This window comes from Macaca fascicularis, chromosome 1 (genome assembly GCF_037993035.2).
Source record: "Macaca fascicularis isolate 582-1 chromosome 1, T2T-MFA8v1.1".
NCBI lineage: Eukaryota > Metazoa > Chordata > Mammalia > Primates > Cercopithecidae > Macaca > Macaca fascicularis.
In genome coordinates this window covers 181,657,531-181,684,123 of record NC_088375.1, presented here as the reverse complement: position 1 = coordinate 181,684,123, position 26,593 = coordinate 181,657,531, and the positions used below count along the sequence as shown (strand labels likewise).

The 26,593-nt window shown below is 40.7% G+C and overlaps 1 protein-coding gene and 1 pseudogene across 5 annotated transcripts in view; both read left to right on the top strand.

The window, feature by feature from the left end:
• Nucleotides 1–26,593, top strand: part of SCP2 (sterol carrier protein 2) — a 123,606-nt gene that overhangs the window by 67,291 nt on the left and 29,722 nt on the right. For all 5 annotated transcript variants that reach the window (XM_074006396.1, XM_065522368.1, XM_074006394.1 and 2 more), the window contains one exon: nucleotides 21,921–22,074. In XM_074006396.1, the coding sequence (XP_073862497.1) occupies nucleotides 21,921–22,074 (154 nt within the window). The remainder of the gene's footprint in view (nucleotides 1–21,920; nucleotides 22,075–26,593) is intronic.
• On the top strand, nucleotides 2,458–4,008 carry LOC141408036 (tubulin beta chain pseudogene; annotated as a pseudogene).

Sequence of the window (26,593 nt, the reverse complement as noted above, 5' to 3'; positions counted from 1 at the left end):
AACCACAACTGTTCAACAAAGTAGCTACCTCAGGTGCCAATTGGGGTAAACAACAAAATAACAAAAAACTTAAAAGGAAAAGTTGGGGAGTAAGATGTACATACCAGACTTTAGAAGGCTAATGGCATATATAAGGTCAGAGTTGTGTACATGCTCAGGAAAGACCTGAGAAGGTCCTAAGCTCACCTCTGGCTAAACTTGGGGCTCTGCACAAGCAAAAGGCAAAGGCTAAGGTAGAATTGTAAAATGCCTGGCTGAGGACCACATCATGCAGCTAGAGGTCCAATAAAGACCAGGAGACTTTTTAGTTCAGTCATTTAAGGACATCTCTATCTAGTCAGTAGCTGAGGGAAGAGAAAATTCAGTGGCCATGTGGGACAAAGATTACAGACTTTATAGAATTAGCTTGGAAAAGTCACTAAATAACCACAACAATAAACAGCAACAACAGCAACAAACTGGGAAAGAGGAGAGTTTGATTGATTTTTAGAGGAGCTGCATTATATTATTTAAAATGTCCAGTTTTCAACAAAAAACATAAAGACATGCAGATAAACAATAAAGGGTGACCTATATACCTAGGAAAAAAAGCAGTCAATAGAAACTATCCCCAAGGAAGCCAAAACATTGGACTTACTAGACAAAGACTTTAACTAGCTATTTTAAATATATTAAAGGAAACCATATATAAAGAACTAAAGGAAAGTAAGATAACAATGTTTCTCCAGATAGAGAATATTAATAAATAGAAATTATGAAAAAGACAACGAGGCACAGTGGGTCACACCTGTAATCCCAGCACTTTGAGAGGCAAAGGTGGGAGGATAGCTTGAACCCAGGAATTCGAAACTAGCCCAGGCAACATAGTGAGACTTCCCCTCTACTAAAAATAAAAAATTAGCTGAGTGTAGTGGCATGCATCTGTCATCCCAGCTACTTGGGAGACTGAGGCAGGAGGATCACTTGAGCCCAGGAGGTGAAAGCTGCAGTGAACTGTGATTGTGCCACTGCATTCCAGCATTCCAGCCTGGGGAACAGAGAAAAAAACAAAAACAAACAAACAAACAAAATCAAGCAAGGAAATTAAAGAACCAAATAGAAATCTGGAGTTGAAAAGAAATCTAGCACAAGACATCAAGGATAAAACCCTAAACGTTAGTAGACATCAAAGGGTATAGGTAGAGAAGAAGAACCATTTAAGAATAATGAGAGGGAATGCTCAGTTAGCCAAGGAAGGAGAGTGTTTCAAAAGTAAGAGATCAGGCAACAAAAGTTAGATAAAGAACGAAAAGTGTCCTTTGGATTTGGCTGTTACAAAGTCGTTGGCAATCCTGGAGCAATTTTGAACAAGTGTTTTGCATGGAAGCACATGAGATTCAGAAAGAATTATAAGTGAGAAAGTGGCAATAATAGTGCAGATACACTTTTAGAAATAGTGGCTATGAATGGAAAGTGATATATATGTAAGGGATGTACCTGAATTATAGGTACACGTTCTGTATGAATGAAGTCTTGGGTGTGAACCTAGCCTCTTCACTCTCTTTAGTATGTAGCTTAGCCAGTTAATCCTAGTTTCTTTTCTATAAAATGGGAATATAGTACCTACCTTATAAGGCTGTTCTGTGGATTAAATGAGGAAATATATGTATGTAAAGTATATGGTAGAGTCCCCCAAAAAGAGTAGGAACACAATAACTTCCAGAATTCTGTTCCCAACATTTCCACAAAAGGAAGCCATGATGGATCTACTTAACTAGTTCTTGTTTGTTTATTTGCCAGTAATAAACCTCTTGTTTTTATCACAGTATGAAGATATAATTTTTGACCATTTCTGGAAAAGAATGTTCTTTAATTTGTAAAGAAAATTTGTTTTCTAGTGTGACATCCTCAAGGTACCATATTTCTATGTAAATGTTGTGCCCAATGCTACACAGACACTATTTAAAAACTATTTTCTGCCTTTGGTAAATAGACTAAACTGTTTTCTTTATTCTTCAAAAGAATTAGATCATACTTCCGTGTTGATTTTGTTGCTAATGGGACATGGAGACGTCCGGGTGATAATAAATATTCCTGTGGTATAATCACTGAAGCCTTTAAGAGTTATACTGAGTTTGTGTGTAAAGAAGTGACTTAAATCTTCCTTTCAGACAGCTTCCTTATTCATATAGGAAACCTCTGTTTCATTAGGAGATGAATATGATATTTCATTTTAGTTGTTCTTATTGACATACAACTTTTTTCTCCTCTGAAATAGCACATTTTTATTATTACTTGCTTGATTGCCATTATTAGATATTTTTGTTCTGCCATCCACTGAAACACTCAGAAATCATGCCTTATAGTAACAATATAATTTTTCATATCTATATTTGTTATTAAAATTTAGATCTAATTTTTATACAATAAAATGCACAGTTCTGCTTCTCAGAACCTTCCTGCTGCCACGTTTGCACCTTGCTGCTCTAGCCTCTGGGGCGCGTTCCATTCTTTCAGCCTGCAGCCAGCAGAGAAAAAAAAATTACATATATTCTTGCCCCGTGCATACCTAGAGGTGACCAAAAAAATTAAAATAAATTTTAACCATGAGGGAAATCATGCACATCCAGGCCGGTCAGTGTGGCAACCAGATGGGTGCCAAGTGCTGGGATGTGATCAATGATGAACGTGAAATCGACCCCACCAGCACCTAACATGGGGACAGTGACCTGCAGCTGGACTGCATCTCCATGTACTACAGTGAAGCCACAGATGGCAAATATGTTCCTTGTGCTCTCCTGGTGGATCTAGAACCTGGGACCATGGACTCTGCTAGCTCAGGCCCTTTTGGCCAGGTGCTTAAACCAGACAACTTTGTTTTTGGTCAGTCTGGGGCAAGCAACAACTGGGCCAAAGGCCACTACATAGAGGGGGCCGAGCTGGTTGATTCAGTCATAGATGTGGTGCAGGAGGACGCAGAGAGCTGTGACTGCCTGCAGGGCTTCCAGCTGACCCACTCAATGGGCTCTGGAATGTGTACTCTCCTTATCAGCAAGATCCGAGAAGAGTGCCCTGATTGCATCATGAACATCTTTTGTGTGGTGCCTCCACCCAAAGTATCTGACACCGTGGTCGAGCCCTACAACATCACCTCTCCATCCATCAGTTGGTAGAGAACACTGATGAGACCTACTGCATTGACAACGAGGCCCTCTATGACATCTGCTTCCGTACTTTGAAGCTGACCACACCAACCTATGGGCACCTGAACCACCTTCTCTCAGCCACCATAAGCATTGTTACCACCTGTCTCCACTTCCCTGGCCAGCTCAATGATGACATCCGCAAGTTGGCAGTCAACCTGGTGCCCTTCCCACGTCTCCACTACTTCATGGCTGGCTTTGCCCTCTCACCAGCTGTGGAAGCCAGCAGCATCAAGCTCTCACAGTGCCCAAACTCACCTGGCAGGTCTTTGATGCCAAGAACATAATGGCTGCCTGTGACCCCTGCCACAGCTTATATCTCACTGTGGCTGCTGTCTTTGTGGATGGATGTCCATGAGCAGATGCTCAATGTGCAGAACCAGGACAGCAGCTACTTTGTGGAATGGATCCCCAACAACATCAAGACAGCTGTCTGTGACATCCCACCTCATGGCCTCAAGATGGCGGTCACCTTCATTGGCAACAGCATGGCCATCCAGGAGCTCTTCAGGTGCATCTTGGAGCAGTTCACTGCCGTGTTCCCCTGGAAGACCTTCCTCCACTGGTACACAGGCGAGGGCATGGATGAGATGAGAGTTCACCAAGGCTGAGAGCAACATGAACAACCTCATCTCTGAGTATCAGCAGTACCAGGATGCCACCACTGAAGAGGAGGAGGATTTCAGTGAGGAGGCTGAAGAGGAGGCCTAAGGCAGAGCCCCTATCACCTCAGGCTTCTCAGTTCCCTTAGCCATCTTACTCACCTGCCCCTTTTCTCTTTTTTCAAACACAAATCTAGATCTCAGAATTTGTGTTTGCTGCCTCAAACACAAATCTAGATCTAGAACAGTGCCTAGCATGTAGTAGGCATTCAATAAGTACTTGTTAGTTGAATGTTTCCTTTCTCTTTCTACTCTGGGAAGCCTAGGTTTCTGACACTCTGGGAAACCCTGTATTTCCTTCTGGTGCCCATCCCTTCCATCTGTCCAGTTAATATTTCCCTCTTTTTAAAATCTGCAAGAAGCTGGGTCTTATCCAGATCTCATTTAGAACCCACTGGGTTTTGAAACCCACGTGAATAATGGCCACCATCCTAAGCCCAAAGCAAAAGATGGTAGAAGGTGGCAGGTAGAAGTCACTACAAGGAAGGGGATGGGATTTTCCATCCTAAAAGTTTTGGAGAGGGAAATCCAGGCTACTAAAGTCATAATTTCCAGGTACTTCCATTTTCCATTTCTCAGCTTCAAGGGAGGTATTAGCAGTATTTTCTCCATTTTCAATCTCCCTCCAAGCTCTGCCCTTTGGAGAGGTCTGCCCCACTCTGTCAAGTGGAATCTTTCCCTCTCTGACTCTGCCTCTCTCACACATTGAATTCCTCCCTTTCCCCTAAGGGGATCAAGGAAGGAAAGAGACCAGCCTTGGTCCCTAGGCCTCCAGAAATGCCCTCCTAATCTCCACCTTTTCTTAACCCCCAAAGAGGATTAACATCCCTGGCTTTATCTGGGATGGTATATACTGCCACATCAGTGTTTGAGTTATTCCCCAGAGGAAAGGAGAACCCTCCTCCATCTTTTTGCAACGTCTCCTATCTTCCTTTTGCTATTGTTTTTTTCCACCTTACACTTGGTTTTGTTCTATCCTACACTTCAAATTTCTATTTTGAACGTGTTTCTTTTTTTCATATTGAAAAGGTGACATTGCTCCAAGAGCCAAAAATAAATGGGAATTGGAAAAAAAATGTACAGTTCTCACAAAAACATGTACACTAATGTTTATAGCAGCATTATTCATTGTCAAAAGCTGGAAACAAACCAGATGTCTATCATCAACTGATGAACAAAATGTGGTATATTTATTTTTATTTTTTTAGATTTTTTTTGAGACAGTCTCACTCTGTCCCCGAGGCTAGAGTGCAGTGGTGCAATCTTGGCTCACTGCAACCTCTGCCTCCCTGGTTCAAGCGATTCTCCTGCCTCAGCCTCCTGAGTATCTGGGACTACAGGCACCTGCCACCATGCCCAGCTAATTTTTATATTTTTAGTAGAGACGGGGTTTCATTATGTTGGCCAGGCTGGTCTCACACTCCTGACCTCAAATGATCTGCCCGCCTCGGCCTCCCAGGTGTGAGCCACTGTGTCCGGCCAAAATGTGTATTTATACTATGGAATATTTTTTGGCCATGAAAGGAATGAGGTACTGAAATATGCTACAATATAGATGAACCTTGAAAACATTTTTAAATTCCATTTTTATGACATGTCCAGAATAGGCAAATCCATATAGACAGAAAATAGATTAATGGTTGCTTAGGACTAGGGAACACAGGAGAGAGATAACTAAGGGGTAGGTGTGGAGTTTCTTTTTGAGATGATGAAAATGTCCTAAAATTGATTGTGGTGATAGTTGCACAACTCTGAGAATATACTAAAAACCACTGAATTATACACTAAATTGATAATTGTTTTTGAAAATTATATATATCCAGGTAGCAACCAGCCAAAGCAAGATCAAGAACATTTTTATTACCACCAAAAGTTCTAGCCTGTCTATTTCCAGTCAATCCTCTGGCCTCCCTGAAACACTTCTCTCTCACTCTCCACCACCACCAGGCCGAGATGTTTGACTTCTCTTGTGGTAGATTAGTTTTGCTGATCCTAGAACTTCATATAAATGGAATCATACAGCACATGTATGTATTCTTTTGTGTTTGGCTTCTTTCACTCAGCAGATTATAAAATTAATCCAAGTTTTTCTTTTTATCAGTAGTTAGTTCTTTTTTATTGCCAAGTAGTATTTTATTGTTGAAATATATCAGTTTGCATATCCATTGTCTTGTGGATGGATATTTGAATTGTTTCCTGTTTAGGGCTACATGAATAAAATTGCTATGAATGTTTGTATACAAGTCTATTTGGAGACATATATTTTTATTTCTCTTGTGTTGATAACTTGGAGTGAAATTGCTGGGTCATAGGACAGATACATATGAGTAACTGTCGAAAAGGCTGAGTGCAATAGTTCATGCCTGTAATCCCAGTACTTTGGGAGGCTGAGGTGAGAGGATTGCTTGAAGCCAGGAGTTTGAGACCGGCCTGGGCAGCAAAGCAAGACTTTGTCTCTACAAAATATTAAAAAATTAACTGGGAGCAATAGCATACACCTGTAGTCCCAGCTACCCAAGAAGCCGAGGTGGGGGGATTGCTTGAGCCCAGGAGTTTGAGACCGGCCTGGGCAACATGGTGAAACTCTGTCTTTACAAAAAATACAAAAATTAGTCAGGCGTGGTGGCGCATGTCTATGGTCCCAGCTACCTGTGTCTTTCCATACTTTTGCAGGTATATCCATAGGATAAATTTCAAACAGTGGACTCATTGTGTCAAAGGGTAGTATATATTTAAAAATTAGTGGAGATTGCCAGTTTTTCTTCAGAAAAGGTTGTACCAGTGTATGTTTCCAACAGCAGAGTACGAGAGTGCCTCTTTCCTTCAGTCTTGTCAATATTGGATTTTTTTCTTAAATGTTAAAAAATTTGCCAATCTTGACAGGTCATCTGTTTTTCTTCCCTGGGTACTGAAAAGGTAACCTAAAACACCCCAGGAAGATAGAATTTACTCAGTTTTTAAATATTCAAAGAGAGACTCGCATTTCCTGCAGTATCCTTTGATAACCCTTTCTAACATTTGAGTCTACACTGTTGATAAATTTTTCCTTTTATTGTTAATCTTTGAGATATTATGTCTAGTGATGGGGTAGCATTTTGTGGGGAAAAAACTTATAAATCTTGATGACTTGAGTGGTAGTCTGAATAGGGATGAGGAATTATTGAAAAGTAAATGTTTCCTTGCTACATATTGAGGATTTGGATATATTTTGATAAATCTGGCACATGGCCATTAGCTGTAATGTGCCCCAAGAAAGAATTCAGACTCCTTGAATTTATATCACAACGACAGTTATGAGTAGCTTAAACATTTTTTATCTAGTTACTTGGATAACAAACGGCAATAGGATTCTAAGAGATTCAGAAAATGGTCAAGTTAAGTTCCAAAGTATGTTAAGACTCTTGGTGAGGGTGTAAGATTCTCTTCTGTAAATGGTATTAATTTAATTGTAAGACAGTGCCGCTTTGGTTGGGAACTCAGTATTGGGGAATTAGCTTTAAAATTAAAGCTTCATGATACTGGTTTCTGATTTTGTTTAGATCTGGATGAAAGTTTCTAGCTGCTATAACACTATCCATAATAGAAGAAAATTGTAGTTTTCAGCATTTGAATTGAGTATTCTTTTGTTCATTGTCAGTTTAAAAACATTAATTCCTTTTAGATTTCCAATCAGGAAAATTACATTAAACCTGAGCTTTTTTTGATTACTTTGCAGTGGTCATATTACAAAAAACACATTAGTGTTCAGGTAATAATGTCATATTTTATTCCAGTTTTCAAAGTGCTTTTACATATACTGTCCAACACTTACTGAACACTTGTGGTTTTTTTTGTTTTTTTTTTTTTTTGAGACGAAGTTTTACTCTGTTGCCTAGGCTGGAGTACAGTGGCGTGATCTCAGCTCACTGCAACCTCCACCTCCCAGGTTCAAGTGATTCTTCTGCCTCAGCCTCCGGAGTAGCTGGGATTACAGGGACCCGTCACCATGCCCGGCTAATTTTTGTATTTTTAGTAGGGATGGGGTTTCACCATGTTGGCCAGGCTAGCCTGGAACTACTGACCTCAAGTGATCCACCTTCCAAAGTGCTGGGATTACAGGTGTGAGCTGTCACACCTGGCCTGATCACTTGTTTTAAATGAATAAAGATTGGACATGGTGGCTCATGCCCATAATCGCAGCACTTTGGGAGGCCAAGGCAGGAGGATGACTTGAAGCCAAGAGTTCGAGACCAGCCTGGGCAACAAAGCGAGACCCTGGTTTCTACAGGAAAAAAAAAAAAAAAAAAGAATAAGTAAAATTTGACTTTAGTTTGTTCTTAGCTATCTCTACTTTTTAAAATATCCATATTAATATCTGTAATCTACTGAAAGGACATGAAAGTGCCTTTGAGATAAAGCTCCTGACAAAGGATTATTGATTGCTTTGAAGCTAGAAGTGGGTTTTTTTAGTTTGGCCTTTTGTCATAGTTCAGCCTGGCCTTTTAAGCCTTTAAGAAAGGCCTCTGTGCCTTTCCAGTAGGCTTCAACCTAGTGTTAGGTCCTGATCTTCTGTTATTCAGTCAACATCAGTTCAGTAGTGACTTACTGTGCACCCACCTCATCATTAGGTACTGTAGGTCACTGGTTGTCAAATATGAGGTCTACTCATAGACCGATTCGGAGCCTCCTGAAGCTTTTAAAAATATATGTTCCTGCCTGAGTATGGTGGCTCACGCCTGTAATCCCAGCATTTTGGGAGGCTGAGGCGGGCAGATCACTTGAGCTGAGGAGTTCGAGACCAACATGGGCAAGATGGTGAAACCCTGTCTCTACAAAAAATGCAAAAATTAGCCAGGCGTGATGGCACATACCTGTAGTCCCAGCTACTTGGGTGGGAGGATAGCTTGAGCCCAGTAGGCAGAGGTTGCAGTGAGCTGAGATCATGCCGCTGCACTCCAGCCTATGTGGTAGAGCCAGACCTTGTCTCCAAAAAAAAAAAAAAAAGATTATATATATATATATGTTCCTGTCCTACCCTTAGAAATTCTCTTTGGTCTGGGTTGGTCCTAAACAATTTATATTTTTTCAAAGTTCCCCCAGAGCTTCTCATTCATAGCCAGATTTGAGGGCTAGGGTTAGGATATAGAAGGTAACTACTAGCCTCAGGAAGTGTATAAGAGGCAGATAATACAAGAATACAAATACTTACATATTTAAATAAGCAATTATAATACAAAGCAGTGTGCTATAGGAGAAGCACAAAGCAGAAGTATGAAGAGGAGAAAAAGGAAAGGGAGGATGGCAGGGTCATGAAGATTTGCTAAATCCCATGACATGCCAGGTGTTTTGCCAGCATTTCTAGCTACTTGAGTTTTGAGGAAGGAGATTCAGAAAGAGGAAGGGTGTTTAAACCAAACTGTTTGCTTTTACCAAACAGGTTTAATTCCTTCTTGCCTATACAAACTCTACCCTTGTTATTTTCTCAATAATAATACACTGTTCTAAGTACACTTCATGTACAAGTGCATTCAATTTTCATATCGATTTTTCTCTTTTACAAAAGAAGAAAATAGAGGCATGGAGAGTTTAAATAATTTGCATGAAGTCATCAGGCTAGAGAGTGGCAAAGCTAAGATTCAAACACAGGCTATGTATTCCTAGCATCCAGGGTCTTAACCATTATACTGTACTTCAGTGTCCTTTCCTCAGTGGAAACGCCCATCTTCAAGTGCTCTCTCAAATGTTATCCACCTTATGAAGCTCTTCCTGTTTCACTGATTTTTTCCATAGATTGAATTAATCTTTCCCTTTTTTGAACTCCCATACTTTCTCAGGACTTTTCTTTTGACATTTATGCTTATAGTATATATTATAATTATTTATAAGCTTTAAAAAATCTTCCCTATTTAAGAGCCTATGAAGTCAGGATTCATATTTCATTTGTCTCTCTACCTTGAACAGTGCACAATACATTGCATATTTAAAGGGATAGTTGAATATGTTACTGCTCCTTTAACATCTAGAACGTGGCATGGAGCAAAGGGAATACATTTGTTTAATGTGAGAAGAATTAGGATCATTAGGAAGAATTCATTGGAAGGTAGATTTTGGCTGGATACAAGATAGAACTTTCTAACATGGCTTCTCAAAAATGGAATAGGTTGCCTCCTGAGAGCATGCATTTACCTGTCACAGAGGCTGTGCACAAAAAATACATGTAACAACTTGATAGGAATGTTGTAAGGAGAATTTTGCCCATCTGTTGGGCCTTAGAGTTGATGAATTCATAGATCCTTTTCAATTCTATTATAAGATGCTCTGATCTCCTGTGGGAAGTAATTATTTCTCTTTCTGCATTCACGTAGTTCTTGATGTTTTTAATGACACATATATTATTATTCTATCCTGTGATTTTTGTTTACATGTTTCAGTACTTTTAAAGGCATTATAAACTTCTTAGGTCTTAAGAATTTGGGTGAAAATGATATGAGAATAAGTGGAATTTTAGCCAAGGGACCTAGCATTTTCAAATCAAACCATGGCTTAGCTCTCCTACTCTATAAGAGGTTGCCAAAATAAATCCTAGGATGATGACTGGTAAGACCTAAATCCAATATAAACTCTTAAAAAGCCAGCAAGTCAGTAAGGGCTAATTAGCTTTTCACCAAAGTTTCTATTTTACCTTTCATCATATCCTCCAGGACACCCATCCTTATTTCCATTGCCCAGAGTTTTGCATTTTTACCACTGCGATGTGAGGAGAGGTAAATTTTATCATTAAACTCTATTTGTGTCAGGACAAATGGAGCCCAGGAGATGGTGTCTACCCTAGATACCTGTTACTAGCTAGAGATAACTAGGAGAAAGCCCTGAATTTCTATTTCTATTTCTTTTCTTTTTTTTTATTTTTGAAACCAAGGTTTCACTTTGTTGCTCTGGCTGGAGTGGAGTGGCATGATCACGGCTCACTGTAGCCTCGATTTCTTGGGCTCAGATGATTCTCCTATCTCAGTCTTCCAAGTAGTTTGGACTACAGGCACGCACCTTCATACCTGGCTAATTTTTTATATTATTGGTAGAGACGGGGTTTCGCCATATTGCCTAGGCTGGTCTCGAACTCCTGGGCTAAAGTGATCCACCCATGTCGGTCTTCCAAAGTGCTGGGATTACAGGCATGAACCATCATGCCTTCTTTTACTTTTTTTGAGATAGAGTCTTGCTCTGTTGCCCAGGCTGAAGTGCAATGCAGACATGGTGCAAACATGGCTCACTGAAGTCTCTACTTCCTGGGCTCGAATGATCCTCCCACCTCAGTCTCCCAAGTAGCTGGGACCACAGGTGTACACCATCACACCCAGCTAATTTTATTTTATTTTTTCTTTTGTAGAGGTGGAGTCTCCCTATGCTTCCCAGGCTGGTCTCAAACTCCTGGGCTCAAGCAGTCCTCTCTCCTTGGCCTCCCAAAAAGCTGGGATTACAGGCATGAGTCACCACACCCAGCCCCTTATTCTTTCTTCACAATTTTGCGGATAGAAGATTCATTCTTACCATAGATCTTAGCAACCTCAGCATACCATTTTTTACCCTTAAAGTTGGGAACTTCCACCTTTTCACTTAAAGGAAGCACTTGTATGCACATCTGAATTGCTACTTCACTCCTCTTGCGCTTTGGGGCCATCATTAAGTAAACTAAGGATGACTTGAACATGAGAACTGCAGTACCCATCACAGTCATTCTAGTAACAGAGATAGTTACTAACTGACTAATGGGTGGGTAGCATATACCACTTGGATATGCTGGGCAAAGGGATGATTCACATCCCAGGTGGGATGGGGCTGAATGGCGTGAGATTTTATCATGCTACTCAGAACAGCATGCAACTTAAAACTTATGAATTGTTTATTTCTGGCATTTTCTGTTCAGTATTTTTAGACCGTAATTGACTGAGAGTAACTGAAACTGTGGAAAGTGAAACCATGGATGTGAGGGCACTACTGTATTTTACTTTTGTTTTTGAAATATATTTTACATGTGATAGATAATTTTGTCAGGCCTCTAAGCCCAAGCTAAGCCATCATATCCCCTGTGACTTGCACATATACATCCAGATGGCCTGAAGCAACTGAAGATACACAAAAGAAGTGAAAATAGCCAGTTCCTGTCTTAACTGATGACATGCCACCATTGTGATCTGTTCCTGCCCCACTCTAACTGATCAATTGACTTTGTGACAATACATCCTCCCCGCCCTTGTGCTAATGTACTTTGTGATATTCCCCTGCCCTTGTGAATGTACTTTGTACAATATACCCTCCCTGCCCTTAAAGGTTCCAAGATGGCCGAATAGGAACAGCTCCAGTCTATAGCTCCCAGTGTGAGTGACGCAGAAGACGGGTGATTTCTGCATTTCCAACTGAGGTACCAGGTTCATCTCACTGGGGCTTGTCGGACTCTGGGTGCAGTCCATGGAGTGTGAGCCAAAGCAGGGCGGGGTATCGCCTCACCCAGGAAGCACAAGGGGTCAGGGAATTCCCTTTCCTAGCCACGGGAAGCTGTGACAGATGGCACCTGGAAAATCGGGACACTCCCACCCGAATACTGTGCTTTTCCAACGGTCTTAGCAAATGGCACACCAGGAGATTATATCCCGCACCTGGCTCCGAGGGTCCCATGCCCACAGAGCCTCGTTCACTGCTAGCGCAGCAGTCTGAGATCGAACTGCAAGGTGGCAGTGAGGCTTGGGAAGGGGCGTCTGCCATTGCTGAGGCTTGAGTAGGTAAATAAAGCAGCCAGGAAGCTCAAACTCAGTGGAGCCCACCACAGTTCAGCAAGGCCTGCCTACCTCTGTAGACTCCACCTCTGGGGGCAGGGCATAGCTGAAAAAAAGGCAGCAGAAATTTCTGCAGACTTAAATGTCCCTGTCTGACAGCTTTGAAGAGAGTAGTGGTTCTCCCAGCATAGATTTTGAGATCTGAGAACGAAGAGACTGCCTCTTCAAGTGGGTCCCTGGCCCCTGAGTAGCCTAACTGGGAGACACCTCCCAGCAGAGGTCGACCAACACCTCTGCTGGGAGACACCTCCCAGCAGAGACCGACCAACACCTCATACAGCAGGGTACCCTTCTGAGATGAAGCTTCTAGGGGAAGGATCAGGCAGCAACATTTACTGTTCTGCAATATTTGCTGTTCTGCAGCCTCTGCTGGCGATACCCAGGCAAACAGGGTCTGGAGTGGACCTCCAGCAAACTCCAAAAGACCTGCAGCTGAGGGTCCTGACTGTTAGAAGGAAAATTAACAAACAGAAAGGACATCCACATCAAAACCCCATCTGTGTGTCACCATCATCAAAGACCAAAGGTAGATAAAACCACAAAGATGGGGAGAAACCAGAGCCGAAAAGCTGAAAATTCTAAAAATCAGAGTGCCTCTTCCCTCCAAAGGAACGCAGCTCCTCGCCAGCAATGGAACAAAGCTGGACGGAGAATGACTTTGATGAGTTAAGAGAAGAAGGCTTCAGACGATTGGTAATAACAAACTTCTCCAAGCTAAAGGAGGATGTTCGAACCCATTGCAAAGAAGCTAAATACCTTGAAAAAAGATTAGATGAATGGCTAACTAGAATAAACAGCATAGAGAAGACCTTAAATGACCTGATGGAGCTGAAAACCATGGCACGAGAACTATGTGATGCTTACTCAAGCTTCAGTAACCAGTTCGATCAAGTGGAAGAAAGGATATCAGTGATTGAAGATCAAATGAATGAAATGAAGTGAGAAGTGAAGTTTAGAGAAAAAAGAGTAAAAACAAACAAACAAAGCCTCCAAGAAATATGGACTATGTGAAACGACTAAATCTACGTCTGATTGGTGTACCTGAAAGTGACGGGAGAATGGAACCAAGTTGGAAAACACTCTTCAGGATATTATCCAGGAGAACTTCCCCAACCTTGCAAGGCAGGCCAACATTCAAATTCAGGAAATACAGAGAACTCCACAAAGATACTCCTCGAGAAGAGCAACTGCAAGACACATCATTGTCAGATTCACCAAAGTTGAAATGAAGGAAAAAATATTAAGGGCAGCCAGAGAAAAAGGTCGGGTTACCCACAAAGGGAAGCCCATCAGACTAACAGCAGATCTCTTGGCAGAAACTCTCCAAGCCAGAAGAGAGTGGGGGCCGATATTCAACGTTCTTAAAGAGAAGAATTTGTAACCCAGAATTTCATATCCAGCCAAATTAAGCTTCATAAGTGAAGGAGAAATAAAATCCTTTACAGACAAGCAAATGCTGAGAGATTTTGTCACCACCGGGCCTGCCTTACAAATGCAGACCTAATAGACATTTACAGAACTCTCCACCCCAAATCAACAGAATATACATTCTTCTCAGCACCACATCACACTTATTCCAAAATTGACCACATAGTTGGAAGTAAAGCACTCCTTAGCAAATGTAAAAGAACAGAAATTATAACAAACTGTCTGTCAGACCACAGTGCAATCAAACTAGAATTCAGGATTAAGAAACTCACTCAAAACCACTCAACTACATGGAAACTGAACAACCTGCTCCTGAATGACTGCTGGGTACATAACAAAATGAAGACAGAAATAAAGATGTTCTTTGAAATCAATGAGAACAAAGACACAACCTACCAGAATCCCTGGGACACACTTAAAGCAGTGTGTAGAGGGAAATTTATAGCACTAAATGCCCACAAGAGAAAGCAGGAAAGATCTAAAATTGACACCCCAACATCACAATTAAAAGAACTAGAGAAGCAAGAGCAAACACATTCAAAAGCTAGCAGAAGGCAAGAAATAACCAAGATCAGAGCAGAACTGAAGAAAATAGAGACACAAAAAACCCTTCAAAAAATCAGTGAATCCAGGAGCTGTTTTTTTGAAGAGATCAACAAAATTGATAGACCACTAGCAAGATTAATAAAGAAGAAAAGAGAGAAGAATCAAATAGATTCAATAAAAAATGATAAAGGGGAGGGCTATCACCACCAATCCCACAGAAATACAAACTACCATCAGAGAATACTATAAACACCTCTATACAAATAAACTAGAAAGTCTAGAAGAAATGGATAAATTCCTGCACACATACACCCTCCCAAGACTAAACCAGGAAGAAGTTGAATCCCTGAATAGACCAATAACAGGCTCTGAAATTGAGGCAATAATTAATAGCCTACCAACCAAAAAAAGTCCAGGACCAGATGGATTCACAGCTGAATTCTACCAGAGGTACGAAGAGGAGCTGGTACCATTCCTTTTGAAACTATTCCAATCAATAGAAAAAGAAGGAATCCTTCCTAACTCATTTTGTGAGGCCAGCATCATCCTGATACCAAAGCCTGGCAGAGACACAGCAAAAAGGGAGAATTTTAGACCAATATCCCTGATGAACATCAGTGCAAAAATCCTCAGTAAAATAGTGGCAAATTGAATCCAGCAGCACATCAAAAAGCTTATCCACCACGATCAATTTGCCTTCATTCCTGGGATGCAAGGCTGGTTCACATACGCAAATCAATAAACGTAATCCATCATATAAACAGAACCAAAGACAAAAGCCACATGATTATCTCAATAGATGCAGAAAAGGCCTTTGACAAAATTCAACAACCCTTCATGCTAAAAACTCTCAATAACTAGGTATCGATGGGACGTATCTCAAAATAATAAGAGCTATTTATGACAGACCCACAGCTAATATCATACTGAATGGGCAAAAACTGGAAGCATTCCCTTTGAAAACTGGCACAAGACAGGAATGCCCTCTCTCACCACTCCTATTCAGCATAGTGTTGGAAGTTCTGGCCAGGGAGATCAGGCAGGAGGAAGAAAGAAAGGGTATTCAATTAGGAAAAGAGGAAGTCAAATTGTCCCTGTTTGCAGATGACATGATTGTATATTTAGAAAACCCCATCATCTCAGCCCAAAATCTCCTTAAGCTGATAAGCAACTTCAGCAAAGTCTCAGTGTACAAAATCAATGTGCAAAAATCACAAGCAGTCCTATACACCAATAACAGACAGCCAAACCATGAGTGAACTCCCATTCACAATTGCTTCAAAGAGAAAAAAATACCTAGGAATCCAACTTACAAGGGATGTGAAGGACCTCTTCAAGGAGAACTACAAACCACTGCCCAGTGAAATAAAAGGACACAAACAAATGGAAGAACATTCCATGTTCATGGATAGGAAGAATCAATATCATGAAAATGGCCATACTGCCCACGGTAATTTATAGACTCAATGCCATCCCCATCAAGCTATCATATGGAATCAAAAAAGAGCCTATATTTCCAAGACAATCCTAAGCCAAAAGAACAAAACTGAAGGCATCGTGCTACCTGACTTCAAACTATACTACAAGGCTACAGTAACCAAAACAGCATGGTACTGGTACCAAAACAGAGATATAGACCAATGGAACAGAACAGAGCCCTCAGGATTAATACCACACATCTACAGCCATCTGATCTTTGACAAACCTGACAAAAACAAGAAATGGGGAAAGATTCCCTATTTAGTAAATAGTGCTGGGAAAACTGGCTAGCCATATGTAGAAAGCTGAAACTGGATCCCTTCCTTACACCTTATACAAAAATTAATTCAAGATGGGTTAAAGACTTAAATGTAAGACCTAAAATCATAAAAACCCTAGAAGAAAACCTAGGCAATACCATTCAGGCCATAGGAATGGGCAAGGACTTCATGACTAAGACACCAAAAGCAATGACAACGAAAGCCAAAATTGACAAATGGGATCTAATTAAACTAAAGAGCTTCTGCACAGCAAAAGAAACTACCATCAGAGTGAACAGGTAACCTACAGAATGGGAGAAAATTTTTACAATCTACCCATCTGAGAAAGGGCTAATATCTACAAAGAACTTAAACAAATTTACAGAAAAAAATCAACCCCATCAAAAAGTGGTCAAAGGATGTGAACAGACACTTCTCAAAAGGAGACATTTATGCAGCCAACAGACACATGAAAAAATGCTCATCATCACTGGCCATCAGAGAAATGCAAATCAAAACCACAATGAGATACCATCTCACATCAGTTAGAATGGTGATCATTAAAAAGTCAGGAAACAACAGGTGCTGGAGAGGATGTGGAGAAACAGGAACACTTTTACACTGTTGGTGGGACTGTAAACTAGTTCAACCATTGTGGAAGACAGTGTGGCGATTCCTCAAGGATCTAGAACTAGAAATAACATTGACCCAGCCATCCCGTTACTGAGTATATATCCAAGGTAGTATAAATCATGCTGTTATAAAGACACATGCACATGTATGTTTATTGCGGCACTATTCACAATAGCAAAGACTTGGAACCAACCCAAATGTCCATCAATGATAGACTGGATTAAGAAAATGTGGCACATACACACCATGGAATACTATGCAGCCATAAAAAAGGATGAGTTCATGTCCTCTGTAGGGACATGGATGAAGCTGGAAACCATCATTCTGAGAAAACTATTGCAAGGACAGAAAACCAAACACCGCATGTTCTCACTTATAAGTGGGAATTGAACAATGAGAACACTTGGACACAGGGTGTGGAACATCACACACCGGGGCCTGTTATGGGTTGGGGATAGCGGGTAGGGGTAGCATTAGGAGATATACCTAATGTAAATGACGAGTTAATGGGTGCAACACACCAACATGGCACATGTATACATATGTAACGAAGCTGCACATTGTGCACATGTGCCCTAGAACTTAAAGTATAATAATAATAAGTACTTTGTAATATTCTCCCCACCCTTACATGTGCCCTAGAACTTAAAGTATAATAATAAAAGTAGTTTGTAATATTCTCCCTGCCCTTGAGAACTTTGTGAGATCCACCCCCTGCCTGCAAAAAATTGCTCCTAATTCCACCGCCTATCCCAAACCTGTAAGAACTAACGATATTCCCACCACCCTTTGCTGACGCCTTTTTCAGACTCAGCCCGCTTGCACCCAGGTGAAATAAACAGCCTTGTTACTCACACAAAGCCTGTTGGGTGGTCTCTTCACACAGATACATGCGACAAATTTTATATCTTTTGGAGAGAAAAACTGCTCTATTATAAATATACATTCTTCAGTCTATGCTGTCTATGAAAGCTTTTTGCTCTTTGAAACTCAACAAGCCTTTTCTTCTTCAAAAATTCAGGCTCTGATAGTAGAAAACCATGCTTTTTAATGTTGTTTTTGTTAAAGCATTTAGATATCTAATTTGAAACTAAAGCCGAATTATGACTTTATTGTACTTGGCCGTCTTGATAGTATAGGAAGGTTTATAGGTTCAAGGAGAAGGAAGAAAAGACCTCAGATAATAACTCATAATGTTATCCCCTATAGCTTTTCCATTCTGTGGCTATTCATAGCGCTTAGTGTCCTTATCTTTGTTAGCACTTTATATTTACATTACACTGTGAATCCTCTGTTATCTTTAACATTTGGTAGAGTGCTTGATACATGTTCGAATGGTTTATTTTTAGAAGCAACCAGATTGTATACTCTTATCTATGTAACTAAGTCCTAGGTCAGTTACTTTCATGTAAAAAGGTTGACCAACATCTTATTAGGAAATGTTTGCAGCAAGATGATGGTTTGTAACCAGTTGGTTGGAAGTACAGGTGGCCTGGACCTGCATTTGGCATCTGAATTATGAACAGCCTGGTGGGACTCAGCCCTCAACCCATGGGATCTGACACTATCTCCACGTAAATAATGTTAGAATTGAAATGAATTACAGAATACCTCATTGGTGTCTGTAAAAGAATCGATTTGGTATTTGGGGGAACCCCTCACCTTCCCAACATCTGGTTACAGAAGTGTGCTGTGAGTATGCTGAGAGGAAAAACAGCTTGCTTTTTCTCTTTACATCTAGCTTATAATTTACATCACTGTTAGGGCTTAGAAAACCATACACCAGAGTAAAAGCCTCAGAAGCAAAAATTTTTCTCTGGCCTTCTCCTGGTCTCCTGTCTCTCAGTCCCATTCTCCCCACCAAGGCCAGCCGTAGAAACTGGAATCCCTCTTCCTCAAGGTAGATCTTGAAAGCCATAACCCCTTTTCCCCAAAGCCAGTCATAAAACCTAGAATACTACTATAACTTCCCTTCACCTTTCTGTGTAAAAATTGGCCATAAAGAAATTGTCTGACCTATCTTGTTTGACTGTAGGTCGTAAGACCCCAATTCCAGAAAGGGACCTGCCCCACACCCAGAAGAAAGGAATGCTGCTCACAGAGGCCATGAGGAATCTAGATGGACAGGCCTGGCTGGGTTTCCCCACTCAGTCTATTAGCATTAGATCATACACTTTTTGTCCAATCATATTTCTATACGGCTGTTCCATACTTCGTTGAACTTAAGCATAAAATGGACAATTTCCCCTGTATCTTTGGGTCTTTATTCTGAATGTTCCTATGTATACACGGTAAATAAATTTGTATACCCTTTCTCTAATTAATCTGACTTTTACAAGTTGATTTTTCAGGAAACCTTCAGAGGGCCAAGGAGAACTTGCTCCCTTTGCCCCTCTCTACCTATCTATCCATTCCCTGGTTATTTCACTTCTAGATTATCTAGATTTTCACTGTTATAACAATCTGATGAACAGATAGCTTTGTGTGTAAAACTTTCCCAACATTTGATTATTTCCATGGAATGGTTTTGAAGGCATTTTAAAGACTCTTCATAACTTTGTACGTTGCTTTCCAAAAAGGTTGTCCTGGTTTAAACTTTGACCAGTTCTGCATGGAGGTGACTATCTTGCCATAGTTTCCCCTGCATTGATTATTCCCATTTTTAAATATTCTTACCAATTTGATTGGTGTAAAATGGTATTTGTTTGATTTTTATCAATGGCGAGTTTGAGTATTTTCTCAAATAGTTGTAAATTGCATCTATTCTTTTGTGAAGACAACTAGCAGTGTATCTAAGACCAGTTTGAATATTTTTTGTCTTACATATTCATTTAGGCTTTTCATAAAAGCAGATTTCCAATAAAACTGATTGCCCCCAAATTTGGGTATAATAGAGTCATTTCAGTTTGGCCTTCCTCATTAATTTCTAAAATGTTCACAATTCAAAAAGCTGTTACCAGGTGTGGAGCTACCTTTTTTTTTTCTCTCTCTCTCTTTTCTTTTTGAGACAGGGTCTCGCCCTATAATCTTGCCTTGCTGGAGTGCAGTGGCATGATTATAGCTCACTGCAGCCTTGACTTCCTGGGCTCAGGCCATCCTCCTTCCTCAGCCTCTTGAGTAGCTAGGGCTACAGATACGTGTCCCCATGCCTGGCTGATTTAAAAAATTTTTATTTTTAGGCTAGGGTGAGGTGGCTTACACCTGTAATCCCAGCACTTTGGGAGGCCAAGGTGGGCAGATCACAAGGTCAGGAGGTCAAGACCAGCCTGGCCAATATGGTGAAACCCCGTCTCTACTGAAAAATTTAAAAAAAAATTAGCCGGGAGTAGTGGCGTGCGCCTGGAGTCCCAGCTACTTGGGAGGCTGAGGCAGGAGAATCACTGGAACCTGGGAGGCGGAGGTTGCAGTGAGCTGAGATTGTGTCGCTGCACTCTAGCCTGGGTGACAGAGCAAGACTCCATCTCAATAAAATAAAATAAAATAAAATAAATTTATTTTTAGTGGAGATGAGGTCTTGCTATGTTGTCCATGCTGGGAGCTACCTATTTTAAAATAGTGTTTAAGATACTTGGTCTATAAATATATAGACACTGCTTAGAAATGAAAAGCAGCAGTTAAATTTCTTGGGGAAGTTGGAGTTTATACAGGAGATTGTCACAGGTACTCAGGAATTGGAAGTTGTGGCTGGTGATGTGCCTGGAAGAATAGGCACTGTAACTAGTAGACCTGCAGATCAGTCTATCCTGATAGAACATTCTTTTTTTTTTTTTTTTGAGATAGAGTCTTGCTCTGTGGCCCAGGCTGGAGTGCCATGGTCCGATCTCGGCTCACTGCAAATTCCGCCTCCTGGGTTCACGCCATTCTCCTGCCTCAGCCTCCTATGTAGCTGGAACTAGAGGCACCTGCCACCAGGCCCGGCTACTTTTTTTTTTTTTATTTTTAGTAGAGATAGGGTTTCACCATGTTAGCCAGGATGGTCTCGATCTCCTGACCTCGTGATCTGCCCGCCTCAGCCTCTCAAAGTGCTGGGATTACAGGCGTGAGCCCCCACGCCCGGCCCTGATAGAACATTCTTAACCCAGCTCTCCTTTAATAGCTGGTCCGATAGAAAGGCAAACAAATGTACATCTAGAATCATGGGTTCTAACCTCACCTCTGGAATTAGCCTGCTTTGTAACCATTCACCTTTGTGTTTCTCAGTGTTTACATCAGTAAGTTCCTTTCAGCTCTAAACATCTTTGATTTTATTATTCAGGGGACAGAATGTTATCCTTGTGAATCCGGAACTTTTCTTGTGAGTAGCTGTGAATAGGTCTGGAAAACAACTCATTCTTTGTGTGTGTGTGTGTGTGTGTGTGTGTGTGTGTGTGTGTGTGTGTGTGTTTAGTAGAGACGGGGTTTCCCCGTGTTAGCCAGGATGGTCTCGATCTCCTGACCTCGTGATCCACCGCCTACCAAAGTGCTGGGATTACAGGCTTGAGCCACCGTGCCAGGCTTGTTGGGAACTACTTGGAGGAAAATAATAGGAAAAATTTCCCATACCAGCTAAACTTTTTAGGGAATGTGAACTTCCAAATCCTTGTTTATTTTCTTTTAATACATTAAAAATGGTAAAATTACATTTTTTTATGCCATTTTCCCTGGACTAGAGAATTGTAGATTCAGTGTTTTGTCTTTCAACATGCCAGAAAACGACAGGTTGAGTAAGTTGAAAGAGTGCAGGAAAGAAATTTAGAGAGAAAATAACTAGCTGCAAAACCCTTCAGTGTTTTAAGAGAAGTTACTATTTACACAAACGTTGTCTCGGCTTAATCAAATGCTTTAATTTAAAGTCACAAACATCCCTTTTCTGGCTTGAGAAAGCTGGTGGAAGCAGCTTTCTGATCCAACAGACTCAGTGCTCTGTGTTCGATTTGTTAGGTCTTGCTCAGTGTGCAGAACTCTGCTGGCAGCTGAGAGGGGAAGCCGGAAAGAGGCAAGTTCCTGGTGCAAAGGTGGCTCTGCAGCATAATTTAGGCCTTGGAGGAGCTGTGGTTGTAACACTCTACAAGATGGGTTTTCCGGAAGCCGCCAGGTGAGTGACATTCTGAGTTTTGTGTGTCAATTAATCCTTCTGACTTTTCACAGTTGATGATGTTTTACATGTAAAAATTTCTTATTTTATTGTTTTAGTATTTAAGGAAAAGTATCTCATTACATTGTTTTAAGAACATGGCTTTAAAAGTGGCCATCAGGTTTTAAATTTAACAAACTTTAGGAGAATTCTGTTGAAAAAGGACCCAGGATAGTCACGAGAGTACTGAACCAGCCTAAGCTGGCTAGGTATGGATCTCGGCCCTCCCAACCTGAGTTATTTAGGCAGGTCTCCTCATGGCCTTCCAGGCTTCTGAGGTGGTTTAGGGAGTCACTAAATGTGCTGATTGGATCTTTGCAAATTTGTATTTCCGAGTCCAGCTAATAAGCCCTCGTTGCTGCTAGAATTCTTTTTGTCTCTTGCTGACTTTCTTCGTCTCCTTCAACTGCCCATGCTTCTCAATTTGCAGGCACTTTCTTTCCCATCCCACTCAGGATCCCTCAACTCCCTTGCTCATCTCTCAGAGAAGTACTCCTCCCCAGAGGAAAAAAGCACCCCTCATGTCAAAGGCTCAGCTTTCCTTGTTCCCTGCTTTTGTTTCCAGTCACTTTCTGTAACTTGGTTATCTTTCCATTGACTCCTTTCCCTCTGTCAGCATACATGTTCAGGTCTTCCCTTAGATCTCTTTTTTTTCCTTGCCTTAATTGTTGTTGTTCATGATGACCCTTTTATGTTGAGCCATCTTTATTTTTTCAAGCTGGAATACCTCACAGTCTAATTTTTTACCTCACCATTGAGGTCAGTGTCAGGTAAGGCCACCAGGATCTAAATGAAATTGAATAACCTTGTCTTTATTTTCCCTATTTACTCTCTTTAACCCTGCTGTAGCTTTTGACATTAATTGGCTCCCTTTTTTGAAATTCTTGGTAATTATTTAATCATTTATTCACACTTTTTTGTTTCTCCAACAAAGGATATGAGACACACCTCTTTTTTTTTTTAAATTATACTCTAAGTTGTAGGGTACATGTGCACAATGTGCAGGTTTGTTACATATGTATACATGGAGACACACTTCTTTTATTGAGTCTATTATATTCTTCTGTAAGCTCTTGGATCTCTTCTCTTGTCCTCTCCTCTTTCTCTGCCCAGAATATAATTTCTGTTGTAAGACTTGTAATTTAAAGCCTGTCTCAAATACCATCTCTCTTTGAATATCCACAGCACTTTGTACGTTTTTGGGTACTATCTAGTTGGTTTGGTTGCACTATATCCAGTTTTTAATTCCCTTTATTATATGAAATCCTTGAGGCCTAAGACTGTGACTTACATCTCTTGTTCCTAGAATCTCTCATATGTTTATTAAATTGGAATAAAAGATATTGAATCTTAAGTTTTTATGGTTTTTTTTTTTTTTGAGACAGAGTCAACATACTCTTTCTCAAAATGCTGTAGAAGCTCAGAGGAAGAAATTATTATGAAGAAAGTAAATTTGAGCTGAGATGACTAGGATTGCCCAGCAGAAGTACAGGAGAAGGGCATTCCAAGTCTGTACATAGGTACAGAAATTTGAAAATACAAGGAGGTTTGACAAGGGGTTGTGCTGTGTGGGTACAGAGTAGATTATTTTGTGTGTGTCTGGGTAGAGGGACAAAGTGGTATTATGGTTTTGAAATGATTCAAATTACACATTTTTTGCAGCATGAAGTGATGTTGTATCCTTCTAGGTGCATTATATCTGGAGGTGCATGAGGTTGTTTAACCCATATTGGTGGTGTTAGCTTTATTCACTTAATGTGGCATCTACCATGTTTTCCTCTGAAAAGCTGCTGTTCTTTTCTTTGTAGTTAATTAGAATTTGCAGCAAGATGCTTTGAGATGATACCATTTTTTCTTTACTTTTTACCTGGCATTATTCTGTAAGGAAGAACTTTCCGTTGTCTTCCATTTCAAAATTTATTCATGTATTTATATATACATACATACAAACTCATGAATTCTTATTGTATTCACTGGGTTATAGTAAAGTGGTATCAATTATTTTGATTTTCAAAATGCCCCTGATTTGGCCAGTGGGAACCTGATCAAGTTGATTCGTTTTTCCCTATGATTCCTTTTAGTAGTTCCTTACTTTCTAGCACAAGAAGAGATTCCAGGCTCATCTTGTGCTTTCCAGCCTCAGCCCTAGGATCAGTCATTTCTCTGAGTCCTGGTTCCTTTCAGTAGAGAATGGTATATGGAAACCACAAATGGCTGTTAGCTGTGTGCTTGTTATTATTACTTCTAGGCCTTTTCAGCAAGCGCAGTAGCACACACAAGCATTACTTTAGTTTTGTTTTAAAATAGATATTTAAGGAATGCACATAATAATCTTAATGTGATGTATATCTGTTTCCATACTCATGTAGTCACCAGTTTGTTAGCAGTTAGAATGAGGAATTTATAAAACTAGTTAAATGTCACTTGTATGTGACAACTTTTTAAATTTTATAGACTAGAGTTACCAGAGACAGATTTTTTTTTTTTTTTTTTTTTGAGATGGAGTCTCCCTCTGTCATCCAGGCTGGAGTGCAGTGGCACAGTCTCGGCTCACTGCAACCTCCGCCTCCTGGGTTCATGCGATTCTTGTGCCTCAGCCTCCTGAGTAGCTGAGATTACAGGCGTGTGCTACCATGCCTGGCTAACTTTTTTATTTTTAGTAGAGACAGAGTTTTGCCATGTTGTCCAGGCTGGTCTCAAACTCCTGAACTCAAGTGATCCACCTGCCTCGGCCTCCCAAAGTGCTGGGATTGCAGATGTGAGCCACTGCGCCGTGCCATCAGAGACAGTTTTGATCAGTGGGAAGAGCACCTTATCAACTTTTTGATCACACTACTGGCTTTGAGCATATTAATTTAGCCTTTTCCTTATTTAGAAAATACTGAAAATATGTACTTTAGGGATCAGAAAATATCAAATTAAAAATATCTGCCACACATTGTAGTTGCTCAATAAACTGTTGGTTTTTTATTTCCCAATGCATTTTCCTTTCTTCTTTCCTATTTCTCTAGTCGTGTCACTGGTTAAAGGTCAAAAATGGTTCTATCTTAGTTTAATTTAATTTAATTTTATAGAGACAGAGTTTCACTGTGTTGCCTAGGTTGGTCTCAAATTCCTGGAGTCAAGCAGTCTGCCCACCTTGGCCTCCCATAGTGCTGGGGTTACAGATGTGAGCCACTGTGCCCAGCCTGAAAATGGTTTTATTTATTAATTACAAATATTACCTAGGGGTTTAGGAAAAAATGAACTTAAATTTTTAGTACAGAATGGGGAACATATCCAACTCATTGAAGCCCACAGGTTGGCCAAAGAGGATCTTATCATATCTCCCACCATACCTCTATGAGGTTTCTTTGTTTGTCTTCCAGCTCTCAACTCTGTGGGCTGTATTTCTATGTGTGATGGAACCATGTGCCTGCTCTGAGGTCATGGGGAGTAGCTGATTACAAATGAACCTGATATTCCCTGAAACTTATGTGTACTGTACAACCATCTCCAATCAGAACAAACTGATTACTGGTTAAATTTTAGTTTTAGAGATGAAGGTTTGATTACAGTGCAGGACTTTATAATCTTTCCAAACACTAAGAATAACAGCAACCACTGTTTTTTTTAGAGAGAGTCTCACTCTGTCATCCAGGCTGGATTGCAGTGATGTTATCATGGGTCACTGCAGCCTCTACCTCCCCAGGGTCAGATAATCTTCCCACCTCAACCTCCTGAGTAGTTGGGACCACAGGCACACACTGTCATGCCCAGCTAATTTTGGTATTTTTTTTTGTAGAGGTAGGGTTTTGCCATGTTGCTCAGGTTGGTCTTGAACTCTTGGGCTCAAGTGATCCACCTGGCTTGGCCTCCCAAAGTGCTGAGATAACAGGCGTGAGCCACCATGCCTGGCCGTCAACCTTTTTTTTTTTTTTTTTGAGACGGAGTCTTGCTGTGTCGCCCAGGCTAGTGTGCAGTGGTGCGATCTTGGCTCACTGCAGCCTTTGCCTCCTGGGTTCAAGCAATTCTCTTGCCTCAGCCTCTTGAGTAGCTGGGACTACAGGCACGCACCACTAGGCCTAGCTGGCTAATTTTTGTATTTTTAGTAGAGGTGGGGTTTCCCATGTTGGCCAGGCTGGTCTTGAACTCCTGACCTCAAGTGATCCTCCCACCTCGGCCTCCCAAAGTGCTGGGATTACAGGCATGAGCCACCGAGCTCGGCCTTTTTCTTTTCTTTTCTTTCTTCTTTCTTTCTTTCTTTCTTTCTTTCTTTCTTTCTTTCTTTCTTTCTTTCTTTCTTTCTTTCTTTCTTTCTTTCTTTTTCTTTCTTTGTCTCTCTCTTTTCTTTTTCTTTTCTTTTCGTTTCTTTTCTTTTCTTTTCTTTTCTTTCTTTCTTCTTTCTTTTCTCTCTTTTTTTTTTTTTTGAGACAGAGTCTTGCCTTGTCACCCAGGCTGTAATGCAGTGGTATGATCTCATCTCACCACAACCTCTGCC